The 27,373-nt window shown below is 46.7% G+C and overlaps 1 protein-coding gene across 11 annotated transcripts in view; it reads right to left on the bottom strand.

The window, feature by feature from the left end:
• The window catches only part of LOC119180831 (rho GTPase-activating protein 190-like), a 155,265-nt gene that overhangs the window by 9,818 nt on the left and 118,074 nt on the right, over window positions 1-27,373 (bottom strand). The window contains exons 15-19 of one of the 11 annotated variants that reach the window (XM_075883724.1): window positions 20,358-20,564; window positions 18,203-18,294; window positions 17,491-17,586; window positions 15,445-15,928; window positions 4,862-4,967 (exon numbers count right to left, since the gene is read on the bottom strand). In XM_075883724.1, the coding sequence (XP_075739839.1) occupies window positions 4,862-4,967; window positions 15,445-15,928; window positions 17,491-17,586; window positions 18,203-18,294; window positions 20,358-20,564 (985 nt within the window). Of the gene's footprint in view, window positions 1-4,861; window positions 4,968-15,444; window positions 15,929-17,490; window positions 17,587-18,202; window positions 18,295-20,357; window positions 20,568-27,373 lie in introns of all 11 variants that reach the window. The other 10 variants (XM_075883727.1, XM_075883723.1, XM_075883728.1 and 7 more) reach the window with 10 other exon arrangements.

Below are 27,373 nucleotides of genomic sequence, written 5' to 3' on the forward strand. Positions count from 1 at the left end.
ATGCTCTCAGCACCATGCCCAATCCCGCGGTGGCACCTCTCAACGCTGCGCGCGAAGAAGGAAAAGAAAAGGTAAGAAAAGACTGTGGCGGATTGTTTGCTCTCTCTCAAATACCGATCTGTGACGCGCCTGTGACACGCTTCTCCCTTTTCCGTCTCTGCACGTAGAGACTTTTCTCCTTTCAAGGCCGTGCACGGAGAGAGAGAAAGAAAGAAATAAAGGAAGCTGTCGCGGAGAGTATTCCTTTATCGATGCAGAGGGTAGCAGCCATGGTAGCAGCGAAGACACAGTCGTTGCCGTCGTGAGAGAGAAATCGCTTTGCACCGCGACGCCGCTTCTCGGTCATGTGACCCCCTGAGCGCTTCCTCAATCCCTCCGCTGGCTGTGTGAGGAGGACGGCTCTCTCGGCCGCGCGGGGCATGGCTGTAAGGTCGGCGCGGAAGTTTTGAAAGAGCCGTGCCAAACGAGCGTCAAACTCTGTATAAAACGAAATACTTAACACAACACAGTCGGTTTTTTTATAGACTAATTCAGTTCGTTATATCCATTTACCGGTGAATTTTACTTCGACAACGAGGTTTACAATGCATGGTTCTCAATAGAGCTTCCAAGAGGAATTTCATTTACTTTGTTATATCTATTATTTCGTTATAGTTCGTTACATTATAACGAGATTGAAGTGTCAATCTCGTGATTGAAGTTTTTTTGGCAAGACTTGCTAAATCTGGTCACATGAAATCAAGAACCATTATCTGTTATCATTTGTTGTTTTCAATTAGAACTGCAGTTCTGCAAATATTTTTGTCCTGTGCGATATGTAGCCAATTGTTCAGAGGTCTAATAAAATAACTGGTAAAGGCACTTAACTTGCCATCTTCATATTGTGTTCATTTTAATTGTATGCTCTATTTTACAGCTATGTTTCACCCATTAGCCTCGCTAAAAAGACTCTTCAGCCCTGACGCGGTGGTCTAGTGGCTAAGGTACTCGGCTGCTGACACGTAGGTCGCGGGATTAAATCCCGGTTGGGGCGGCTGTATTTTTGATGGAGGTGAAAATGCTGTAGGCCTATGTGCTCAGATTTGGGTGCACGTTAAAGAACTCCAGGTGGTCGAAATTTCTGGAGCCCTCCACTACGACGTCTCCCATAATCATGGGTTGGTTTTGGGACGTTAAAACCCACATATAAATCAAAAAGACTCTTCAGTCTTGCCAATCTATGATTGACTCTATAACTACTGAAGCACTAAACACACTGTGAATCAGAATATCTGCAAAAGTAGTGATAGATCTTTTTCGTAATCTCCGTACACTTCTCCTTCCTACAACCAGTCATGAATCAAATGAGACAGATTTCTCGCTACATGACAGCAGGTCTCGTCTTTATTGCATGTTTACAGCCCGATTCCGCTTCAAGGGCACATGCTACAAAAAAGAAGTTTTTCAATTTGTGGCCTAAGGCAATGAAATTTTTACTGTCTACAGTATAACCTTATTACAACAAATCTGCTTACAACAGACATACTGATTAGCGGCATTACGCCAACCTCCCTATTTGTTCCATTGATTGAGCTTGGTTTACCACGGATTATGGTACAACGGACATTCGGATATATTTGATTAAAATGTGAGGCCAGTAAAGTCGTCAGGACTTTCTTACAGCAGACTTTTCTACCACAGACATATCAAATTCTATTACTTCCAACTTCAAACATTGCTTGGCATGCTTTTAGGACAGGAATAGCGCTGCAGATAGACATACCGATTTAGGAACAAAGGCCACCGATCTCCGATCTGTTAATTATTAGTTTGTGGGAGTGCTAACACTCCTTGTAAAGTTACTTGTGCCTCACGGTGCGCGTTTCTCATTTATAGGCCGCGTTTCGGGTCCACAACTATCGTGCAGTAAGGGGCGTTGTGCTTGCGAGCATTTGTTATCACCACCATCATCATCATGCTTAGTGCGTAGCGCCGGCAGTGGCGCCTGGCGGCAGGCCTGGGTGGTGGCGCTCGAGATATGAGCGGTTCTCTTTGGCGGGTGGCGGTCGGCACAAATGGTTGTCTCTGGCAAGGGTCCCCGGTGTGCGGCACCGCAGGTAGCATGCCGGGGAACCTTGTGGTGAGTCAAGCATTGGTGAAGCCACCTTGAGTGTGTTCTTGTGTTTGTTTTGTCATGTTGAGTGTGGTGTAATAACGTGTAAGGTTATTTAGCATTTGACCCCAATTGATGTTATAATAATTCGATATCGTTGTTCTAAAAGCGGTTAAACAAATGCGTGTTGTTTGGTTTGTTCTGACCGCGTTTTCTGTGCCCGTCCACTTCAAGAGCGTGGTGTTCTCATTTTAGAGACCCCACAAGTTATGCCAAGCTACGGCAACAAAAATTGATGCGCAGCATGCTTGGTCTTGAGCGTTTGGGTGCTGACGCACGAATGTGCTGGCCGCTGCCACCGCTGTTTCAAGTGGTTGGTGCTTGGCGAGTTCGGCCATGGTCTGCTATCCATGTGCCAGATGCCTATTCACGGTTCTAAGTAGCCAGCGGCCGATGTTATGCGTTGCTTGCGACGAATCACATTACGGCTTCTTCACAATCACATATCCGCTAGCGCAATGGTCTTGCCCCCCAAGTTCAGGGCGGAGTTAGGCTTAGCCACAATTTCCAGCAGACATGCGGCTGCGATGTGCATAGCTGTGGCACCCGATGTTTCAAGGTATGACATGCTTGATCGCGAATACAAAAATAAAGTCCCGCGGCAGTCTTTGTCAAGAGGTTCGAAGCACTGATAAGCACAACTTTCTCACCAATGAGTAAATGCTGTAACAATCGGTTCAAGCTGCACGTGTGCGATGTATGTGACGAGTGCAGTGCGCAATTGTAATCTGATGACTGAACTCCCGCTTGCAGATGCCTTAAGCCGTAATTGTATCTTGAATCGTTGTAGACCCGTGAACACAGAACAAATGCGAAAATGTCACTCAGTAACGCGATTTTAGACAGCCGCAACCCCGTCCCGCACAAGAAGCAGACGATGCTATCCCGGAGCAACAAGGCAGAAGCAGCCAGTCAAAGGCCTCGAAATGAATTTTTACACACCTACTTTTTGAACACGGAGTGATTGATTGATTGATTTGTGGGGTTTAACGTCCCAAAACCACCATATGATTATGAAAGACGCCGTAGTGGAGGGCTCCGGAAATTTCGACCACCTGGGGTTCTTTAACGTGCACCCAAATCTGAGCACACGGGCCTACAACATTTCCGCCTCCATCGGAAATGCAGCCGGGATATTGAACACGGAGTGCTTTTTATGAAATATTTTTATGACAAGCCCAAAATGGTGGTGGGCAGTTGTGAAGCTAGAAATTTTCGAGAAATGCCGTTTCTTTTTTGTTGTTGTTGCAGCTTCCACAATGATTTTCACCACCTCGGCAGGCAGAAAAACTTTTTACAGCACTTCTACATAGTTATCAGTGAAGATATTTTGGAATCTACTAAAGAATAGCTACAGAAACTGAAAAAGAGATTTTCAAAAAATTTTAATTTTTAGGCCCCATTGAGAATAAATCTGTACTATATGACTTGTAATTCTCTCCGGTTGTAACAGACCCATTCAGTGTTTCCATAAAAGTCTGTTGCAACAGTACGTGGATGTTACATACTCCTTTCACAACAAACCAAAATCCTCTTCACTATGGAGTATGGAGGTCTGTTGCAATCAGGTTATACCATACGTAAGTTTTTATGCTAATTGAAAATATCTAATCAGTTTTACACGAAGTTGCACGGTTTTCGTCTTGTATCATGACTTTGTGTAAAACACAAATCCTTTTGGACAGACCTTTTTTGCCACTAAATTTTATTGTTTATAAGCCATTAATAGCTCACACTGTTCCACATTAAGTGTACAATGCTGAGGTAGAAGCGGTCTTTGGTGTTTCGGGGAAGCCCGGGGAGCAGGAATAATGCAGTTCTGGCACAGCTTCAAGACAGTAAAAAGAGAGTTTTCGAGCATCTTTGAAGCACAAAAAGATATGTTTTGTGTAAGCAATCACCCCCAAGACTTCTTGCATTACAGTGAAACCGACTTGCACACCAAAATCCATGTATTAAACTGCACCCCAGTTTGCATCAAATTTTTTGTATATTTCGTGCGTCTTGTTTCAACGTAATCTTCCTCTCAGAGGTTGCTAGCTGCTGCTAATAGGCTTTTTCACACAAGGCTACCTGTGTGCTGCCATAGTCCTTTCTGGGCTGTTGTTAGTGCACGAGACCTCCAAAAAAATGCACTGCCGAGGCTGTGACGTCGACTTTTGTACTCTCGTGCAACAGCCCAGAAAGAAGGAAATCCTCCTCTCCGTAAAAAAGGTCCTAGGGCTGAAGATTTGGCTAGTTGGTTCAGCATGGTTAAGACTACAGCTCAAACTAAAGAAGCCCAAGACAGAGTTGGCACAAAAACAGCAGCGTGTTTGTGTCCACACTGTCTTGTGGCTATCATTTGTGCTGTAGTCTCTATCATGTGACTCATGTTTCCTACTTGACTGGGCAGTGTTTTTTGGTCATAACAATACTGATAGTGCCCAGTCTATGCCCTCTATGTCATGGCGAAAGCAAACTGCACTGTTTTCAAAAGTGACTGTGCCGCCAAAGCTGTGCATACTGCGTTGCAGAAAAGCTAGCTTCACAGCCACAAGAAGGGTGTATGTGGCCCCCCAAGAAGCAAGTTTCAAGTGAGTAACAAAATCCTTCCATTGCACAAGAGCACAATGACATTGAGCTGAATCGGAAGTAGCAGCAGAAAGTAACAGAAGAAGCACAGTCAGCACCTTTCGAGTGCCGACGTGCCATGCAAACCTCACTCACCGGACAAAATGCTGGAAGATGAACTTGAGAATTTCAAAGTTTGCTGGTGGTAGGCTTTTGATGAGCTCTCTCAAGGCTAGCAGCCGGCAGCTGCGGTCAGACAGGCCTGGTGAAAGAAAGCCATATTTTGTTAGGCTATGCATGTACACTGCAGCCGTAACACTGAATGAGAACAATCTACTTGCTACCATGTCTTGCCTTTATTGCACTTTCTTTTCACGGCTGAGCTTTTTTGTAAAGCTTCTCGTTATGCCGTGTGGTGACAGCAGAGAGCTATCATAATCGGGCACCAACATGCACTCTCTTCATCCTCACTCCTAGAAATTGCGCGCTCCTTCATCAGCCATGAGAGGCAATAACTCTGATCGACGTTAGAAGTACAGAGGAGAGAGAAATAAAAAGAAAGATAAGACAGGAAAAGATACAAAGACAGATAATTTTCCCCTTGTCACAGAACAGATGTGGGCGACTGAACTTCGTCAAAGTGCCTTTGGGGATCCTTCATCAACTTTAACATCATTTTTTTCAGGCTACTATTTATGCCTTTGAGATATAACCAAAGGCGAGTCTTAGTTTGGTACAAAAAAGCCATAAACTGCAATAGATTTGAAAGATGGGCAAGCTGGATCCTATCCTTTTTTGAACTGTACTCAAAAACAGGAAAAGCATAGAAAAAGTGTAGGATAACATTACCACATTTCAATCTCGTGCCTATCCGGTTTTCTTTGATGAGTTCTATGAGCTACTCAAGCAAACTTCCATGTCATACTGCACAATGTACCCCCCCCCCCCTAAAAAAAAAAAAACTGAGTATTTATAGCTGGTAGAGACAGAGCAGCACAAAAGAACAGTAGACACAACTTGCACGTTGATTTTCAACAGAAAATTTTTATTGAAGAAACATTATTTACACTATTACTACACCTGCTCTTACAAGGCAAGAAAACTTATGAACACACTCCAGTCTGGTTACAAGGCAACTAATCTTAACACTGTCACCGATAATAATAATCTAAAAAAAAATTGATTATCCAGAAGGGCGATTGAAGGCAGACCGACATATGGCATCTTCGGCTGGCGGCACCGGTGGCATTTTCTGTGCACTCGTGCTATGCCGTCTGGGCACCACGCGTGTGGTGCCGCATGTTCGGCTGGGCCGGCCACGACACAAGTGCACGCCACGGCAGCACCGCGGAGGTCTACGGTGCAGCGTGGTGCAATCCCGTCAGCCCATGCGTGCTGGCAGACGATACGGTGACATTCCATCATTTCAGGCGTAATTTACAGCTGGCGCTGCCGCATAACACGGCCGGACGGGATGGAAAAAGCATGCGTAAGCTTACATTGTCCAACCATACTTGCACAAGGCTACTTCTGCTACCAGGATTCTACTGGACACCGAAGGCGATGCGAAAATTACCGTAACCCTCGTCAAGTTGGTACAGAATCGATGCAGCACAACTGCCTGGAGAACAGATGCTCCCTTACTGGACACAATGCATCTCGCAAGTATCTCTCATTGTTTGATTTTGTGTTGTTTGCTCTCTTATTACCAATACAAACAGGACGCTGGAAATTGTCATCTGCTAAATGACGTCTCTGCTGTAGCGGATTCGAGTTTCGTGGTTCACACGTTCGGCTGGCCCGTAGAGAGGCGTGATTTAGAACGGTGTTTGATGTAACATCCTTTCCATCATCACGGTGCCAGTGCACCTCAGCCGAAGATGCCAATAGTTACGCCCTGCATTATGCGGGCCTTGAAGATCTCATGTGAACCAATCATGGTGGCGGAAAAGAATGGTGTACAATCAAATTGCACAACAACGAAATCGACAGGACAGGCAAAAAAAAATTCATTGTCACAAAATTTCGTTGTAGCGAGATTACAGCACAAAATTTGGCGAGATCAGATGATTGACTCGTCCTACGGTACCAGCAAGAGCATGCAATAAAATCTCGCTAACTCGGACGTACCTGGTCACACAACGTATTTTTTCGCGTTAACACGATCAAAATATACAGAAAATTTGGAGCTTATGTCGAAGTGCGAATTATACAAGAATTTCAATGAGCGAGTTGGCTTCACAGCACACCTTTCCGGTAATGCAAAGAAGACGGTCTTGTGTCAATACGTGGGTACTTTATTTCTTTATCTCGCAGTTTGCCGTCGGTGGTGCCGGTTATATGCAGAGACAGGTTATACACGAGAAAATGCCATACTCAGACGACCCTTGAAACGTGCTGAGCGTGCAGTGCCGCGAACGAGCATTCCAAGTATATTAACTCTATGGTTCCAAAGCTTTGCTAGAGACCAACTTAAAACTACAGTAGACTCTCATTAAACGGAACCTGAAGGGACCGGGAAAGTGTTTTCCATTTAACAGGAGTTCCGTTTACTGAAATATGAAGTGGGTTACAGCATTCAAGTATAAAACCAATAATATCAGAGGAGGTTGTTCCACTTAAGCAGCAGTTCCGTTTAACAGATTTCTGTTTACTGAGAGTACAACTGAAAGTGCCGAAGCTTTGTACTATCATAGTGTAAAGGGGGTTTATTGTGGGAGCCGAGCAAGCGGGTCGTAGCTCGAAAAGGAATGCAGGCGGACCAAGATGAGGGTGCTCGATCACTCATCTCGTCCCTTCTTCTCGTGGTGATGATAGCTTAGCCGATGGTATCAATGTCTTTCTTCTTCATTGTAATCAGCCCCGGCGAAAAAGATTAAGCCATCTAGGCAATCTAGCAGGTGGGGATAAGTGGGTAGCTTGAGACGATCTACATGAACGATATCACGTCCACGCTGACAACAGTCGCTCGGTGGCATGAGAGGTTCAATGGCATAGTTCACGGGCGATGTACGCTCTACCACACGGTAGGGGCCGATATAATTGGAGAATAGCTTGGGCGATAAACCAGGAGCGCAAGGCAGTACATGCAGCCATACAAGTGCTCCAGGAAAGAACATGGGTGCAGAACGATGGTCGTCGTCGCGGGTCTCCTTCTGGCACTGTTGGTCGGCTGTAGTAAGCCACTTGGCCAGCTTTCGACACTCTTCTGCGTAACGAGCGGCTTCCAAGAGAGGTGCGCATTCAGAGGGATCTGGCGTGTACGGCAGCAAAGTGTCGAGTGTGCGATGGGTGGTGACCTACAGGAGAAAAAATGGGGAAAACCCGGTAGTGACTTGCGTAGCGGTGTTGTATGCATATGTCACAAATGGAAAAACGAGGTCCCAGTTTGTTTGATCAGAAGTGAATACATCGTGAGCATGTCACCCAGAGTTCGATTAAACCACTCAGTCAAACCGTTCATCTGTGGGTGGTAGGCTGTGGTCTTCCTGTGTACAATATGGCACTGTTGAAGAAGTGCTAGGATTACTTCGGAGAGGAATACACGCCCACGGTCACTGAGGAGTTCACAAGGAGGGCAATGACGAAGCATAAAACGATTGAGAAGGAAAGATGCAACATCTTGTGCTGTTGCTGTGGGAGGAGCAGCAGTTTCAGTGTACCGTGCAAGATGGTCCACAGCCACGATAGCCCATCGGTGGCCTGCCGTTGTCAATGGCAGTGGTCCATACAGGTCAATTCTAATACGGTCGATTGGGCGGTCTGGGCATGGAAGTGGTTGCAATGAACCTGTTGCAGGATGTGGTGGGTTTTTCCGCTGCTGACATTCGTGGCAGCCGCGAGTGAACTGGCGGACGAAGGTAAGCATTCCACGCCAGGAATACCTTTTTCGTAGGCGCTCGTAGGTTTTGAAAACACCGGCGTGAGCACATTGCGAGTCGGAATGAAACGATGCGCAGGTTGTAGAGCGCAGCACTCGGGGAATGACTAGTAGCCATTTCCAACCACCTGCTGAATAGTTGAACTGGTACAAAACGCCGTCCCAAATACTGAAGTGCGGAGCCTGACGGCGCAGGGTTCAAGTGGTCGGAAAATTCGGTGCCTCGGATAACACGTCAAGAAGCGAAGCGATCTATGGATCATTGCGTTGTGCAGAGGAGATGGTGTCCACGTCCACAGCTGACAACCTGTGGTCTGAGGGAATCGATGCAACATCAAGGAATAGTGGGGACCGTGACAGTGCATCAGCATCGGTATGCTTGCGACCGAAATGGTACACAACGTGGATGTCGTATTCTTGAAGCCGAAGAGCCCAACGAGCAAGACGAACGGATAGATCTTTGAGCGAAGACAGGCAGCATAATGCATGGTGGTACGTTACTACATCAAAAGTACGGCCATAAAGGTATGGGCAGAACTTGAGAAGCGCCCAAATGATTACCTAGCATTCCTTCTCAATTATGCTGTAGTTCAATTCAGCCTTGGTGAGAGTTCTGCTGGCATATGCGGCGACATACTCGGCGAATCCAGGCTTGCGTTGCGCGGGAACCGCACCAAGCCCGACACCGCTGGCGTCGGTGTGTACCTGAGTTGCAGCCGTAGGATTGAAGTGACGCAATATTGGTGGCAAAGTGAGGAGATGACGAAGGGTGGAGAAGGCTTGGTCACACTCCGAAGACCATGACGAAATATCAGTGGCACTGCCTAGAAGTTCGGTCAAAGGCGCTATGATAGAAACGAAGTTGCGCAGGAACCGGCGAGTATGAGCATAACCCTACGAACCTCCGTAACTGCTTCACAGTCGTTGGTTTGTGGAAGTCGGTGACAGCACGTAATTTAGCCGGAAGTATACCGTCCTTTGATACGACGTGCCCGATAAGCGTAAGTTGCCGCGCAGCGAAGTGGCACTTTTTGAGGTTGAGCTGGAGGTGAGCATTCTTCAGGCACGTGAGAATGTGTTTCAGGCACCTGAGATGTGTTGCAAAGTCTGGAGCAAAGATGACAATATCGTCGAGATAGCAGAGACATATTTGCCACTTCAAACACTGAAGAACCGAGTCCATCATGCGCTCGAAGGTGGCAGGCGCATTGCAGAGGCCGAAGGGCATCACATTAAACTCATATAGACCGTCGGGTGTCACGAAGGCTGTTATTGGTCAATCAGCATCTGCAAGGAGCACCTGCCAGTACCCTGAATGCAAATCTAACGATAAAAAACAAAACAAAACAAAAACAACTAAGCACCTTGTAAAGTATCACGGGCATCGGCAATCCTGGGTAAAAGGTACACGTCCTTTCAAGTGATATTATTTAGGTGCTCGTAATCCGCCTTACGAAACCATCCTTTTTTTTTTTTTAACGAGCACTAGAGACGATGCCCATGGACTTTGTGAAGGTTGAATGACACCGCGTTGCAGCATATCATCCACCTTTGACTGCATTTGTGTTCCAGCGTTTGCAGCAGAATGTGGTTACACTCGGACTAGGTGCGTGCTAGCTGCGCCTGCGTCTTCACAGTGATGCGGGCATCATTCAAGGTCGCAGGAGTAGTGACGACGAGCTGTAGTTTTTTTTTTATCATGACATCAAAAACATGGCGGGAGTTCTCGAACGATTCTGCCGCGGCCCGCACGTGTATGACACCCACCAGCATCATACGATGGGCGATCTGTCGCCGAGCATCTCAATGACGAAAAATTTACCGCGATGTGCGTGTGGGAGCAGAAAATGTGTCTCCGATAAAATGCTGCGACGTGGCCACACACTCTAGATGTCACAAGCTAACAAAAACTGGCCAAGTCAGTACTGGAACTTCGCGGCGATCCTAGGCAAGCTTCTTTTTCTTATGTGGTGGTACTTGCAAAAACTTCATTGTAACGGAAGTATCCAGGAAAAGTGTTTGTTATGACTAGAAGTTTTTCACATTGTTTTCTGTGGGTGGCTGTCGGGGAATAAAAAATGATTCGTTATGGCAGAAATTTCGTTGTAGCGGACTTCGTTACAGTGGAATTCAACGTATTCTGCGGTGCACCCATGATCTCAGCAATGCATTGCCAATTGCATCGAGCAAACATTGCCTTTCAGGGTATTTTGGTGCTCCCTAAGTCACAAGTTTGAGCATTGCCCCGATTGACAAATGCAAACACTTCCCCACGTGAAGGGTATGCTGTAGACAACACCAATGACAACTGACACAAATACATTCGTAGCTTGACAAAATACTGACCCTTCATCAATGGGCCTTTTTTCGCACTGCTGTGCAGACATTGCCAATATTATCTTTGGTTGGAAAGCCAACTTCAATCACTAAAAAACTGCGCTACAATTACTGCGAAATACAAAGTTAGAGAGAAGCCACGAAACACTACAAGCACAAACTATCAACTGAATTTATTTGACAAAAAACTTGAAGGTAAGAAGACTTCCAGGAAAAGGAAAGATCAGTTTACGATGAGGGTCAGGGGTGGGCGGCAATCATGCTGAACAGTCTTCAGGTGCTACACGTTGGGTGACTACGATTGCAGCATGTGGCGATGACTCAATGTTCTTTTCTGGGTATGCTGATTCTATTGCTATACACTAAAACCTCGATATAACCAACCCGGGTATAACAAAATATTGGTCATAATGAAGAACAGTTGACTCCTATTAACGGACCTCGAAGGGGCAAGAAAATTTGCTCCATTTATGAGAAGTTTCATGTAAAGAAAGCCCACAAAATGAATAAAATATGACTTTATTTGAAAAGCACCAACTGTGGCTGAACGAACATAAACATATTGAAGTACCGTATTTACTCACGTAATCCTTGCACTCGCATAATTCTCGCACCCCCCAATATCGCCCAACAAAAATGCGATTTCTTTTTTTCCTCGAGTAATTATCGCGCCCCCGAAAACTGCCGCAAAAATGTCGTCTGCTCGTTTCAGCCACTGATGATAATAGCGTGCGTCATCTGGTGCCATCTCGTAAGCATAAAGCGTACTATTACTGCATGATGATTCAATCTAATCCAAGCCAAGCCAAAGTGGCAAGTGCGCATTTCGGCCTGTTTTGTTTGTTGTGTTGGTAATCTTGTCACGTTATGGGGTGATACTGAAGCTACACGGCTGCTTTCAAGTTGAAAATGATAGATCATGCACTAAACTATGGCAACAGGGTTGCCGGTAGGCCCTTCGAAGTCTACGAGTTTTGTGTTCGCTACTGGTGACGGCAGCTGAAAGCCACCAAGACGCGTTGGGCCTGCCGTGTGCCTAAAACTGGGTTTGATGGTAAACTTTATTTCTTCAGAAGGAAACTGCGGATGATTCTGTTAAATAATTATGAGCCCAATACTGACGTCCTACGCTTACCTTTTGAGGGCTCCTGTTGAGCAATGAACGCTACTGCCATGCCCGCAACGCCCACAAACTTTGCGTATGGCATTCTAATTCTCTACTTTTTGCTAGCACTTTCTGTGTTTCAAATAAATCTTGCCTTGTGTTGAACCTGTGCTTTTATTGTTGAGGTTAGTTTTAATTAGTACTTCCCAAAGCTTGCTGTTAGTTGCTGGTGTGAGAATCCTGATTTGCGGCCACTTCATTTTCTTTTTCGTTCTGTACGTTATCGTGGAAAGTTTTCCCCGCGTAATTCTCGCGCCCCCCAATTTTGCATCGGTTTTCCGTCAAAAAAAGTGCTAGGATTATGCGAGTAAATACGATAGTTTTATGTGGCTTTTCTGTTTAACCGAGTTTCGTTTAATGGGAGTCCACTGTAAATGAAAAGCAGTCTTGCAATAGATATAGTGCCAGGAATAAACCTTCATAACAAATTTTCATATAAAACGAATTTATTTTCATGCAAGATGCAACTTTTTTATAAGGAGGTTTGAGTGTATGTGACCTCTGAAGAACTCAATTTTCGTTCGGTTTCTTGAACTGATGCATGAATTTCCCTTGTCTGATATGTGAAAGACTTCCCACATTTCGCGTGTAGTCTCTTATTTTTCTATTTGTCCGTAACTGATGCTTTTTTCTAATATTAGCCTGCACCCACACTTTTTTTTCTGTACAATAAATTCAGTTGATAGTTTGTGCTTGTACCGTTTCTTTTTGGGTCTCCTCCATAACTTCATATATTGCAGTAAATGTAGCACAGTTTTTCGCCATGAAAACCCAACTAGCTCAATACTTCACATTGCTCAACTTCAATGCCATGCAGTCGAACATTGTTTAGCCAGTGCGAGTGTTGGTGAACGTATGGTCGGACGGCAAATTTTTAGATGCGAAGCATCTCTAACTCGGGTGTACGTCCTGCAGCGTCGGTGTCTGCACTCACACTACGCATGCACAACTTTTTCCTCTCCTACGCTCCCCCCTCTCGCTTTGCAATGCCAACGCAGGGAGTGTCAGTTACCCTACGCTCGCTACCCTCTCCTCTAGGCATTCCTCCCCGTGGCGTTCATGCCAATGTTGCACATGTGCGTCTCCTCTCTCGCCTCACAACGCTGATGAAGGCAGCGTCTGCTAGTGAGTTTCTTGATTGAAAAAGACTGACTGCTTGCACTGCTCAACCATTCACTGGCCACCTTGTATATATAGGCACTGGATTTTGACCTCCAAGGTAGTGCTGGTGGGAGATTTCTCCTGTGCGTTGTTGAACAATAAAAATTCGCAGCGTGCGGGTTAACTAAAGGCGGGCTGCAGGTCTATGTGTCGAATCGGGAGTCTTCTATCTCTTATTGCCCATTAGCAGCGATTGGCATGTTCCAGTAGGAAACACCAGTCCATCACTGCATGCTTTGCACCTCCCCAGGTTTCTCTCCTGCGCAACAGCACAAGCACCAGCGTCAACGTCGCCGTCAGTGTGAGCGTTAGCGCCCGCTGCTTCGCATCTACACATGGGTCCCTTTAGCGGGAGATGGCGTAATTTTTTTCTTTTCCTTTTTCCTTCGCTAGTGCTGCATCCTTACCTCTCAAGGTACAGTTCAACTCTCACATAAGCTTGTCACAAGTCTATAAAACCACACCATCCGGATAACTGGCTTCTTCTAGCCTCCTCAACATTTGTGACTGAAAACACACTGCCACCTTATGGCCACAAGACTTGATTATTGCAGACCTCAGAGTGGCAAAATCGTTACCGTTGTTTGCTATTTTAAAATGGGTAGAAGCAAAGGAAAGCAGGGGTTTAAACTACGAGCATGGTGTTTTCAACATACCAGCTTATCACAAAACGTCAAGCTTAAGTCTAATAATTGCAAAACCCCTTGGGACGGCATTTCGCGAGTGAATTTCAAGCTAGCACCTTTCTTTTTAGAATAGCAATCACATTGTTCGTGAAGATGCTCCTATTTACAAAAATGATGAAGTTGTCAACATACAGTAAAGCTCTGTTAATTCAAAGTCACTGGGGCCACGAGAAAGCTTCGAATTAAGTGGGTTTTCAAATTAACAGAACATACAAAAAGTGGGATGCAAGAAACTTCGAACTATTCAAACTAATCGGTGCTCGTTGTTTGCAGTGCCGGCTAGCTTGCGGCTCCAAAGGTTATGTTTTCCAGCAATACCTGGTCTTTATTTTGCCACGAACATGGAGGAACGATGGGCCTCGCTGCTGCCACAAAAAAAAAAAAAAAAAAAAAAAAAAAAAAAAAAAAGAGAGAGAGAGAGAGAGAGAGAGAGAGAGAGAGAGAGAGAGAGAGAAAGAAAAAGCGGTGATCGACTAAAATGTGCGCCTGCAGAAAACAAGACATCTTCATGGCAACACAGTAGTGACACGCGGGCAGCATGTCGCCTGCTCCTTGCTGCGTCAGCACGTCATGATGCGACCATTCGCACATTCTTTCTATTATAATTATAAATTTAATAATGACGATTAGGACGAAGATCACGATGTGTTTTGGCTGGAAAAAAAATTATCTTTGAAACTTTCGAACTTAGTTTTCAAAGTAGGTGTTGCTGGCAAGAACTTCGCCAGCAGTGCAAAGATGCGAATTGCTGGAGCAACTGGCAATCGGAGGTTCGCAGACATCGCGATTTCCGCTAAACTGTTCTTTATTAATTGCTTTACAATCCCAGAAATCATAGGTACACCACGACCCGCCGACGTTACGAGAAACAAGCAATAAGCTGCCCGCGTGTCACCACTGTGTTGCAGCGAACTTGTCTTGTTTTCTGCAGGCACACGTTTTGGTTGAACACAAGGTCGTTTTTTTTCTTCGGTCTTTTTTTTTTTTTTTTGACGCTAGAAGTAGCGAGACTGGGGTGCTTCAGCTGCCACTCATTAGTATCGGTACGTTGCATAGCCTTTTGGCAATTAATGGCCGTCGTTTCCGCAAAATCGTGGCGAAATAGTGATCTGGAACTGGCACATGGCACCTAAAGTTTTCGAATTGACCAGACTGGTGCCGGCCGCCGCTTTATATTATCTGCTCTAATTTACATTGAAAAATACAGGACCGCAGAAATCCTTCAAATTAAGCGGGATTTCAAAATAACAGAGTTCGAATTAACAAGGTTTTACTGCTGTACCTAGTTGACGCATTTAGTCTTAGTCTGTGTTCTTTTGCACTGTTTTGTCCCTATACCAGCTATGAATCGTTACCAACTTGCCCAGTTTTCAATCCAACTCAAAGAAGTATTTGTCTGGCCTTCGAAGCACAAGGTCTTATCTTTTCACTACTGGTTCTGTACCCTAACAGTTACATCTACTGGCAGGTAACACTCAATGTTACTGCAGGGAATAAGCCGTCCACTGACCTGCAATTTCAGTGAGGCGTGCCATGTGGGCATGCGACAGCAGCGGGGGCAGCCGCTTGGAGAAGAAGTCCTTGAGGGCGGTGGCCACCGCGTTGACGGGCAGTTCGGAGGAGCTCAGCTCGGCCACCAGGTCGGCGCCTTCGTCTAGCCGCTGCAGCAGCAGCTCCACGTGCGCTCGGTTGCCTGGCACCCGGTACAGCCCTTCCGAGTCAAGGCCCTCCTGCTCGATGAAGCGCACGCACTGCTCCACAAAGAGCGGCGTGCGCACGGCCTCCGACTGGGCAAACTCCTCGAGGGCGGGGGCCGCTCCAGCCGGACTGTTACCCTGCTTTTTCTTCTTTTTCTCCGTCAGCCGCTTCTGCCGCTCCTGCATCGTGTGAGAGCCTTCAACGCTGGTCGAGCATTTGAGCCGCGAGACAGCACCCCGAAATCCGGCGGCTGTCTTGGACGAGCAATTGTCCGAGGTGGCCGGTCTATGCGGCCCCTATATGAACGAGTAAAAGATAAACTCCTGTAGAACTGGCACCTTGCGTAGCTTGTAAGCTTGCATCTCTATTTCGTGGGTTCCCTTCTCTACATGGACATAATGTGAAATTCTATAAGTAGGCCGTCTTCAATCTCAACTTGCCCCAACCAAGATGGCCAACTTCCTACCATTAATGCTGTCGTGTCTTCTACAAAGAAGTAGCCAAGAAATTCTAGAAGTGCTCATCAACAAGCACATCTACAAATGATGGTAAATATTCTGATATCATTAGACCCCGAAATCTGAATCCTTTTCACAAGAACTATTGCCATCACCGAGACAGAATCAATGCGAGATGGTACCATCTCAATATTTGATAATTAAAGGCACAGAAAAGGCTAGCACACCCAAAATAAACCACTAAGATGTGAAGTTTCATTTGTAAATTGGTTCTACATTGTCCGGTCATTGTAGTGCGCTTGACCCCTCTCTATGTTAATAAGGTATGGAATTTTGGTGCACTCATTGCCAATACCCTTGTCTCTCTAGCTACAGTGGTACAATGTTTGAAATATTGTTAACTGAACACGCTGCATGCAAATATTCCCTTCAGGTAGATTGATACGTGGAGTTTAACGTCCCAAAACCACGATATGATTATGAGAGACGCTGTAGTGGAGGACTCCGAAAATTTTGACCTCCTGGGTTTCTTTTAATGTGCAAACAAATCTCAGCACACGAGCCTACAAAATTTTTGCCTCCATCGAAAATGCAGTCGCCACAGCCGGGATTCGATCTCCTGACCTGCGGGTCAGCAGCCGAGTACCTTAGCCACTAAACCACCGCAGCGGGGCCATTCCCTTGAGGTGCAAATTATGATGCACTGTCTGTAAATGCATCGAATATGCATACCATAATTCCAAGGTATTCATTATTAGATTCCAAGAAAGAAAATGAACTACTATATTGTTTTGTGTGAATTTCTGTATTTAAGTATCTAATTATTCTGCAATCAGACAGCCTCAATTCTTGCATCAAAAAAATTTTACTTTAGGCCGAAAATGCATGCCATGTTTTTTCCCCCATATTTGTTTCAAGCAAAGAAAAATAATACACTCTTGATGTTTGTCCAGGAACGTGGTGTGTAAAACGATTGTCCAACATAGTAATGTCTCCAGCAAAGTGATCCTCTGTAGCAATATGTAGTGCAATGAAGTTAAACGACCACTATTTGTCTATTGAGCAAGCCCGTACACAGGTGCACACCGTGTTTCAAGCTATTCGAAGAAATATGCAATGCATGACAAGCCTCCATATTCAATGTGTACAGTTGTACACACCCCCAGTGAACGTTAGATATGCATGTAATGTAATGTACTCACAAGGCTTTATTCTTAAAACTCATGGAATAAAGGCAATGATTTACAGTGCAACCCATTACTTCAAGACCACAGTTACTTGTACATTTTATATTCACTTGCTCTGCCCAGATATTAAGTTGGGAACTGCAATCAGAGTTGGTCACTACATCATGCTGTAGACACCACAACGAGTGTTGTCATTGCTTCTCAGTCACTTGCCTCTTCCTTGAGGCGGCGCTTCTCCGTCTTCTCATCCTCGCGGGCCTTCTTTCGCTCGTCTTTCTTCCGCGTCGTACTCTTGTCCTTTAGCAACTGCTGTAACGTGAACACGCCACAGTGCGCAACGCTTTAGGTTCTCAGCACTACTCACCACGGCTGCATTTAAAGAGTCGCTGCCCGTCTAGTAACACTGGAACATGAGTGACAGCAGCTTTTCTGAACCCTCCAGTCAAGAGCATTTAAAAGGTTACACCAGACAGCAAGACCATTAGCAGTTAAAGAGCAGATCTAGCTATTACCAAATGAAATCAATATTCGTTGAAGCTCAAGCAGCTATTCCAGGTTCACTTTAAATACTCTTATCAAGAAGTGATGCCATTTAGCTTCTTCTGCATCTTACAAAGCGTTTAGTTCTTTTACGAATTCAGCATAAAGCGATGTCTGCACAAGCATATTCATCGCAAATTGTTGCCTACATAACTCACGATTCAGTCGAAAATTATAGACTTTGAAATGTCACCAAGCTTTTTGAAGTTGTAGGACAAAGCATGGGCAAATTTAGATGCTCTAAATTCTGCTCTTGCTGGATGAGCGAAATCCCTTTCAGCTCACGTAGAAGTGCACATCAAGTTCTGTAGTGATTTTCTTAAACTCACACTGCTTAAAATTCTACGGTAATTAATAAAGCAGCTTCCAACAGCGGGGCACTCACCCTGGCACCTGCCGCCAGCTCCCCCATGGTGGCGCTGTCATAGGCAACACTGTCGTCGGTAGGCAGCATGCCGGGCAGCTTGGCCTTGGCTGCTGAAATGTGGGCACGCGTAAGTGCTTGGCAGATGCTGTAGAAGCAATAAAACTTCTCCTTTAGGAGTTGAACGCAATAGCGCAATCTGCATGCACGCAAACATGCATGCATGCATGCACACTATTGCCTTTACAATCGCTAGCCTACCCTTGCCTATTCTTGGAGACCTAAACTGTGTCACAAGGAAAGCCGAAGCACGAACACCATCCAGCTCCTATCTTTATTTAAATCTATCTCAGATTTCACCTCACGGCCAATGCTGACTTTTCACTCACAACCAAAGACGACGACGCCACTGACACCGACAACGCAATTTCAGCGAAACGAGCTCTTTAATGCGTTCCCATCAAAGAGCAACTTGCCCAGTTTAAACACTGTCGCATTAAAACTGGGTAATCTGGTAGAAGTTCATAATGGGGTAGTTTCAGCATGCACAGAACCAACAAAGACAAAAGGAAGTGGACAAACAAACAACCCTCATTTGCTTTGTTCCTCTTGTTTTTTTGTTTTGTGCTGAGTGCACTGAGCCACACACAACCTCCCTCTCAAGCTAGCGCAATGATTTACGTTCAAACAGCAATTCCTGCCGTTCTGGCACAGTCAAAACTTTCCGCAATGAAAACGACAGGATGTGCAAATGAATTCATTGTCCCACAATTTTGCTGCAGCGAAATTGCAACAGGAGGACCACACATTCACAGTGTCTCAACGTGTGGGTTGTTATCATGCACCCTAGATAACTATAAACAAAACATCACACCCTTCCAAACAATTTGATTAGATTTTTTAAAGAAAATTTTACTCGTGCGCTCAGAATGTGACATAATTTACAAAATCATTTGCTGTCTCATTTTCTTTCCACTAATGCACACACAGGTTGGCAGTGAGTGCTCTTGCAGACTAGGGGTGTTATTCTGGACCCTGTCAATTTTGCCATACTTACCTATTCCGTAATGGCGCACCTACAGCTAACGCTGTCACATGCACAGAAACACTGCCTTGCGTAAACTGCAACCGAATGCCTGGCAGCCTCCCAGATTATTCCAGAATCTTCAGATAAGCTTGAGCAAGCTAACATGACCAGATGAGTTCATGCTGGAAAGAACGCAGCCATTAGCGATAAGGCTCGAATGTTTGATACCACAACTATAAATGATGACACCCCCTCACTGCAGATCAGATTATCTGCTCTATTCGCTGCTATCAGTGTACACTGTCTTTTATGAAAGAAAACACGCAAGTGCGTGGCCTGTGCTCTGCGGCGGCTGCCTACAGCACCACCCACTGACAGCTAAAGAAAGCACGTAGACTTTTGGCGCCATCTATTGGCAAACGAAATATTGAGTCATGACCATTGGACAAGCGCGGCTCGATAACACTCCTGCACCAATCTGATAACGAACGATGCCGGCAGTAACGAGGTTGCTTTCTTCAGCTGTCACTTTATGGCACTGTAGGCAGTTACCGCAGAGAGTAGACCACTAACCCACGTGTTTTCTTTCATAAAAGACGACAGTGTACAGTGCATATTGCTTGTACCCTCAAAATATAACTAACATGGATACAACAAACTATCGGTTATAACAAAGTAAATAAAAAATAGTCTTGTAATAAGTACAGTGTTGAAACTATACCTTTATAATTACTTTTTGGGAATAACAAACTTACTTTCATGTAAGGTGCCGCTTTGCTGTAATGAGGTTTGCCTGTAGTTTCACTCTTCGTTTCTGAGAACACGTTCGCCCAAATAAGTAGTTTCATCACGGACGCACAGACTGCTGCCTTCGTCAACGTCATGACCAGATGACAATATGAGAGGTCGTAGCAGCCCTCAACGCCAATCAGCACAACAACATGGCAGGACTCGAACAACGTCCACAGTAGCATTCTCAGAATTTTCCTTATTTAATATTTAAAGAGCAACCCTCAAATGACTTTGGTTTGTTTGTTTCTCAGCCTATGACAAGGACCAAACCTGGGAGTCAGCTACATAGATGCAACCTCTGCCGTGAAGCAAAAAAAAAAAAAAAAAGACATTACGCGAGGCATCAACTGTTGGCACCTGCGGATGATGGCACCAGAGGTGCATCCGGGTATGGAGGCAGCGCTGGTATGCGCGGGGGTGCCACAGGGATGCTGCCGCCTCGATGGCGGCGGTGGCGCCCCCTGCGGTGGGGCGCAGGTGGCCGACGGGGAGCACACCCTGGAGGGCGGCCGGGGTGTCGTTCGAGGGAGCTCCACTCACTGTCGGAGTCCGACTCAGCGCCCACTGCTGCCACCGCCAACACCAAGCACCAAGACAGAGTAAAGAGAGAGAGAGAGAGAAGAGAGAGAGAGGAAAGGAAAGAGAGAGAAAGCCACAGTGAGAAGAGGATAGACCGAGCCTTGTAAACTTCTTCTGGTACATCAAAGTACTCCCACACAGGAGTTGAATGAATAATGGGAGTGTTTGCTGAGAAGCCACCCATTTGTATGGTACTTCGTAGAGTATTTGATTGCTTAAAAACAAAACTGCCTGCTGATGGGACTACAAGACGCAGAATAGTGGCCACCATGAACAATGCACTAAAAGCGATGCTTTGGCGAATCCACACATCTACAATAGCTTTCTTCTGAAGGAGTGCACCAAGGAGAAATGCTTGCACTGCGGGTGAAGTTGACTGAATTAATGCCTGTAAGAATATAATGGTTTCAACGCAAAGAATTGAATAGAAAGGACTCGCATAAATATCATAACCCTATGCGGCCAGGTGATATCAGCTTTTGGTCGCCACTAGCTTATAGATTACTTTTTTGGCTTCGGTGCTACCACACTGGGCTGTAGCCATGCCATATTCAGGCATTAATAGCTTAACGAACTGCACTACGACATATGCACAAGCATAAAAATTGTTGGGTTGGCGCATTCAACGTTTCATGACCTAATTCACATTGCGATATACAAACGTGAAGAAACATTTGTTCAACAATGCGGTGGCGCCTATTGACTTGTGTTAAGTCATCAATAAGAGACAAAATAAACTAGCCAGTAGCCAATGCTATTCTTGCATGGTGTATTCGAACAAGTTGCTGTTGATGTAGCAGAGTGGCTCGGAGGATGTGTTCATAGAGCCAGCTTTGAGTAAAGCAGCTTCTACAAGACAGTGGGGGAACACAAACCCCACACAAAAAATAAGTATATTGTAAGAAAAATGGAAATAGTGAAAAGTCATGTAGACAGGAATGTTGACACCAAACACCACAGCATGAGCAATACAGACACAAATACCCTCCACATTCATGGACACCATTATGTACGTATATGCTGACATTTGCAACCACAACCATGCCTCGAATCTCATGCACGCACACACACGCGCACACACACACACGCACACGCACACACACGCGTGCGCGAAGAAAAGAGAGAGAAAAATAGTCGGCAGACTTTGTGAAGCTGATGGGGGCAGCATTAGCATTCCGTAAAGCACAGCTACCCCTCCTTTCTTAAAAAAAAAAAAAAGAGCAAACAAACTTACCATAAGATTTCAATCGAATACCGCCTACCCCATTTTCAGGAGGTTTAACATGTGCCAATGATTGAGCTAGCGCCCCCTTCCCCTCAAGCCATTTTTTTTTTTCTTAAACATGTCCTACGCAACAGAATCCTGCAGCAGTGATGCCTAGGAACCCATGTTCTTAGTCTTCAAATACAAGCCCAATTTCCTAGTTGTAGACTCCTTTTTTAAAAAAACCTGAAGGAACCAAGAAATCTGTTTCTTTTAAGAAGAGTTTCGTTTACTGAGAGATAAACAGGGGTATAATATTCAAGTAGGAAACCAAACATATTAGGGGGAGTTGTTCCATTTAAGCAGCAATTTCATCTAAGAGAGTTTAAATTATTTGGGGTCTATCGTACTTTTATAGCGCGGTGCCTTGTGGTTGCATGCTGGGTTTTCATAAATTAGTGGAACATGTGAAGAATGTCTTTCCTTGTCACAATGCATGATAATTGACAACAGGTATTCCTCCCGGCTCAGCAAAACCGTAAATGCATGCGAACTGAATAAAGCATTTCATTAGAAGCTCAGGCTCAGGTGTGCATTTTTAGAGGCTATCTTGAGTTTTAATCTGCCATATAGTGAACTAGAAGAGATGTAGTGGTGTGGCCGGAGGGATGCGCCTGGTTTCCTGGTGGCCCTCCCGCTCGAGACAGCCGCTAGGGTCGGTGGGGGCGCTGCTGCTCCTTTTGAAAGTGAGACATCGGCGCGGACGGTTGGGCCTCGCATGCCAGTAACGTTGGCTGGGCCTTGATGTGACCAAGGAGGGCTACAGGCTGTCACCCAGGCATCGAGGAAGGAGAACACTTGCAAGGTTTCTTGTTAAAAAAAAATGCATGTTTTATTTACATATTCACAGGAGCTCAAACACACAAGGTGTAGAGACGTGCTTCTACATAAAACCCGAGAAGGCCAGAGAAGACCAGGAAGATAGCTCTAGCGCACGTGCACGCGACGTGCTCTTTATATCCCCGGCCACTCGGGCCCACGCACGTGCTTTTCATCAAACGTTTTCATAGGACGCAGACCGCGCGTAGTAGCACGCTGATGCACATTTTCTACAGTGCGCAAGGACACCCCTGGAATTCCGGCAGGGCACAAACCGCGTTTGGAAGGTAGGCAGATGAGCATCACTAGCAGACCGGGTCTTTGAATTGCCGGTCTGTGGACTGTGTGCCCTGAGCGTGTTCGCAGCATACAGCCCGCGGCATGGCGAAGAGGCAAAGCAACTTGCACTGCTTCACTCCGAGCAGCTGCACTGGCTACCCGAGCGTACCCAAAGCATCACTGTTAGCGGCACTGAAAGATGACGACCTCCGCAAGAAATGAGAGCGCAAGCTTCACAGGAAGGGTAAAGCTTTCATAATTTCTTCGACTGTATGTGTACATCACCTTGAACCACACTTAGTTCCTCGTGACTATATGCATGATATAAACGAGGGAAACCATCGTTAACTCCGGACGCGGTACCAAACTTCTTTCAGGCTGCCAACACACCTTTTCACCACAATGCAACGACAAACGCGAAATAGGATGAGATCTGCACTATCGAGAATGTATGAGAGGGTCTTCAATGGCAGTGGGCAGCGCTCTAACTTTACTCTGTATCAGAAGTTCCCTTCAGCACTGTGAAGGCTACAGGGCCCCCAGCCAATAGGAAAGGCAATGAGCCCCTCCCCATGTATTCATCCGCGCCGTGTCATCTGCTCACCGTTTTCACAGCGTCCGCTCGCTAAACTGCCTTTGCATGCTCATTGCACGTAACGTGGGTGGTTTATTAACTTTACAAAATAAGTAAAACTGTCAAACAAGCCATTACACTTCAACTTCAGGAAGTTTGGGGTCTTAACAATATGATTTGTGGCACTATGAAAGATCAGTAGACACTCATGCCAGCGGATAACTTCAGTTTGTGGCTCTCCAACGCTGTTCATGGCTCTGGCATGACTGCTGCTCTTTTGACACATTCCTTCCCCTTTCTCACTGCAATGCTTCTATTCTATCTTTTTTGTTTCCCCGAACAAGCATCCGATGCGCGCGCAATGCTGTGCGAGGTTGCATGTCCAATATTTGGAGATGCAGCGTTCTTGGTCTGGTGACACAGCCCAAGCCCTGGCCTCGGCCCCTTAGGCTTATCAGATACAGCTACGCAAGCAGCATTATCTCGCTAATAATGACCAAACGTACCTGATGCTTTATTCTCAGAGCAAGATGAAACAAATCTGTTGGGCTCGAACTTCATGCGTTCCCCGAATACCTTATTGTTACCCACCCCGTGGCCAGCGACCCCTCGCCAACAAGGAAGCAGGGCCACCGGAATGCGGGACGATGACTGTCTGCTGGCCACAAATTATGCGACAACTCCAGTGCCCCAAGGAGTTCAATTATGGCGCCTTACAGGAGACTAAGCCAGGCTGCAGGTGGCCGGGCCAGGCTGCAGGTGGCCGGGCCAGGCTGCAAGGATGGAAGGTGCACGTGCGCGTCCACCGGACAACCAGAATCAGCGGAGGCGACGGCATTTGTGCACGGGCCAATTGTATTAATGGCCTGTCAGCCCGGCATCGCGGGAACTTAGTCGGAGGCGCTTTCCCCACGACCCGACAACGCCCGTCGTCGATCATTCCGGGAACCGGGGTGAAAGAAACGTGAGCGACGGCGGAGAACCGATGAGTGGGCAAGAGGCGGTGGGTCTTCGAGGTAGTGGCGAGGAGAAATCCGGGCCTCGCACTTTCAACGGCAGCCAACCGGGAGTCGAGGAGAGACACATCCATGCGTTTCGATTGGACTGTAAAAGTGGTTGAATGGGGAGACAGGAGATAAAACCAGGGGTGCAGGGAAAGGAAGAAAAAAAAAAAAAGAAATGAATAAACGTCTTTATATCCAGTTGATGTCGGAGCGGTCGTTTCCTCAAGGTGCCAGCAGATAAAAAGTTCTCGTCTTCAGCTTCCTTGGCGGCAGCAGCAAATGTCGCGCAACAAGCGAGAGGCGAGTGGAAAGAACCAAAACGGAACGTAACTGGCGCAGTCGAGCAGGATCTGCATGGCTGAACTGAGGAGGACAGCGGGGAGCGACATTGGCCGAGACTGACGACAACCACCTTCAACTGACTACCACGCTGCGAGATCAACGAAGCAAAGCTAGTCCACCGGATTCCGAGGAGGAAGAGCGCACCGCAAGGCTACTTCAGGCGGGTACCTCTTGATTTTCTGTTGGGCGCAGGCGATGACAAAGCATCACAACGTGTGAGACAGAGAAATGGACAACTGGGAAATGAACGGGGACGGGGCAGGAAACTTGCAGGCGTTGGGAGTCGCCGACAGCGGCACGGGGGGGGTCATGGTAGTGGCACGTCAGATACGGCGTCGGAACAGCAGCTAGCGCTGCTCCAGCTTCAATTCAAAATTGCTGAGGCGGAAACGGAGAATCAGCGCTTGATGCTGAAAAAGCCAGCTGCTACGAGCCCGTAAAGGGGCAGAGTCCAACGAGAGCGATGACAGCGTAGCGCTTGGCGGAAGGCCAGAGGAAGACAGGCGACTGAAATTCGCAAGCTTGTTAAAGGGTGTACTGGCACCAATGCCGAACCAAGAGGCGCTTGCGCCAATGTGGTTCGAGGATGTTGAGGCAACGCTTGAGTCATATGAAGTTCCGAGCGAATGGTGGGCCGGGCTAGTTTTGCCAGAGTTGAGTGAAAGGGCACGCGGGCTGCTGTGCAGGCTTACAGCAGAGGAGCGCAAAGCTTATGTTAAGCTAAAGTCAAGCATTTTGGAGGGTCTCAGGCTTTCGGCGGCGGAGTACAAGAGGCTGTTTGCGGGATCGAAAAAGGGAGAAAGGGAGTCCTGGCATCAGTTTGCTGTGCGCCTTGAGAATTATTTCGACTATTATGTCCAGAGTTCAAAGGTAGGCACGTTCGAGGAACTCAAGCAGCTAGTCGTCGTGGATCGCTTGAAAGAATGTTTGAGCCCGGAAGCGAGAGCGCATGTCATTTGTAAGCAACAGGAGTCCTTTTTGCTGCCCAGTGGCGTGGCTAGGCTCACGGAGAGATTCGAGGAGAGCGAAAAGTGCAAGGCAGCACAAAAGAAGGCAAATGTAGAGGAGTGGCAAAAGAAAGCTAAAACAGCGGTAGATACATCCTCGGACGGAAAAGCGAAAAGGCGATGTTTTGAGTGTAAGGGTGCCGACTACATTGCCAGGAATTGCCCCAATAAGGGCTCAGGTGCAAGGCAAGGCACTAAGCCAGCAGGACAACAAAACGGTCCAGTGGTCGCGAGGGTGACGGCATTGCATTCGGTTCGCAAATAGCAATGACAGACAGGTTGTGGCAGCGTAAAGAGCAGAAACAACCCTCACTGGAAACTGTAACGCTTAAGAGCTCAGGTCGATCATTAAACGCCGTGGTAGACTCGGGAGCAAAGGTGAGCGTCATCAGAAAGGCAGTGGTACCTCAGTACGATGGTACGGGTTCGCAGACAAAGTTGACGGATGCGTTCGGGTAACAGGTAACCGCTGAGCTGGCTTACGTGCCGCTCATAGCTACTGAAGGAAGTTCTTACGTGACGTCCGAGGCGGTGCAGTCGGCAGTGCTTTGTGCAATCACAGATAAGCTGCTAGACGGCACCGACGCGCTGACCACGCCCAACGATTACGCACAGCTTTTCGAGGAAAGGGCTAAACGTGACATAGTGTCAGACGAGTGTTCAGCAGTCGAGGAGACCGAAGCTATAGTAGAGCTGTCAGATGAGGCATGCGAGGAGCAACGGGCGATGGCAGGCGTCATAACCGCGGAGAGCAACAACGAAGGTTCTGAGCCGGTCAAACGCAAACGAAAGGAGTTTCGTGAGGCTCAGGAAGCAGACTCGGCTTTGCGAGATGCTTGGGCGCAGGCAAAGGCCGGAACGCATGGTATGCTCGTTCAAGACGAGCTATTGTACCATCAGGAATACCTCGCGGTTCGCATCCGCAAACAGCTAGTGCTACCATCGCACAGGCACAAAGAAGTGCTGAAAATGGCTCACGATTCACCATGGGCAGGTCATTTAGGAGAGCGGAAAACACTACAGTGAGTGAAAAGCTCATTTTACTGGCCGCAGGTGTCGCGAGATGTAAAGGAGTACTGTAGGTCGTGCCATGGATGCCAGGTGAAATCGCCGACGAGGCAGGTAGATAGGGTTCTGATAAAGCCCCTGGCCAGGCCTAGCGCACCATTTCAGACAGTAAACATGGACTGCATCGGTCCTATGGTACCCCCTTCGGCTAGAGGTCACCGCTATGCTCTTTGTGTCGTAGACTTACATACCAGATGGCCAGAGGTCGTATGCCTCCTTTCACTAACGGCAAAGGCTACATGTGACGCGTTACTGCAGATATTTTCTCAACACGGGGTGCCAGAGACAATTTGCTCAGATCAGGGCACCAACTTTACGTCAAGGTTGACACAGGAGATGTTGCAAAGACTGGGGGCAACACCAAGATTTTCCACGCCCGATCACCCGCAAAGCAATGGCTTAGTAGAGCGCTGGAACGGCACGTTCAAAAGAATGCT

The sequence above is a fragment of the Rhipicephalus microplus genome, unplaced genomic scaffold (assembly GCF_043290135.1).
Source record: "Rhipicephalus microplus isolate Deutch F79 unplaced genomic scaffold, USDA_Rmic scaffold_20, whole genome shotgun sequence".
Lineage (NCBI taxonomy): Eukaryota > Metazoa > Arthropoda > Arachnida > Ixodida > Ixodidae > Rhipicephalus > Rhipicephalus microplus.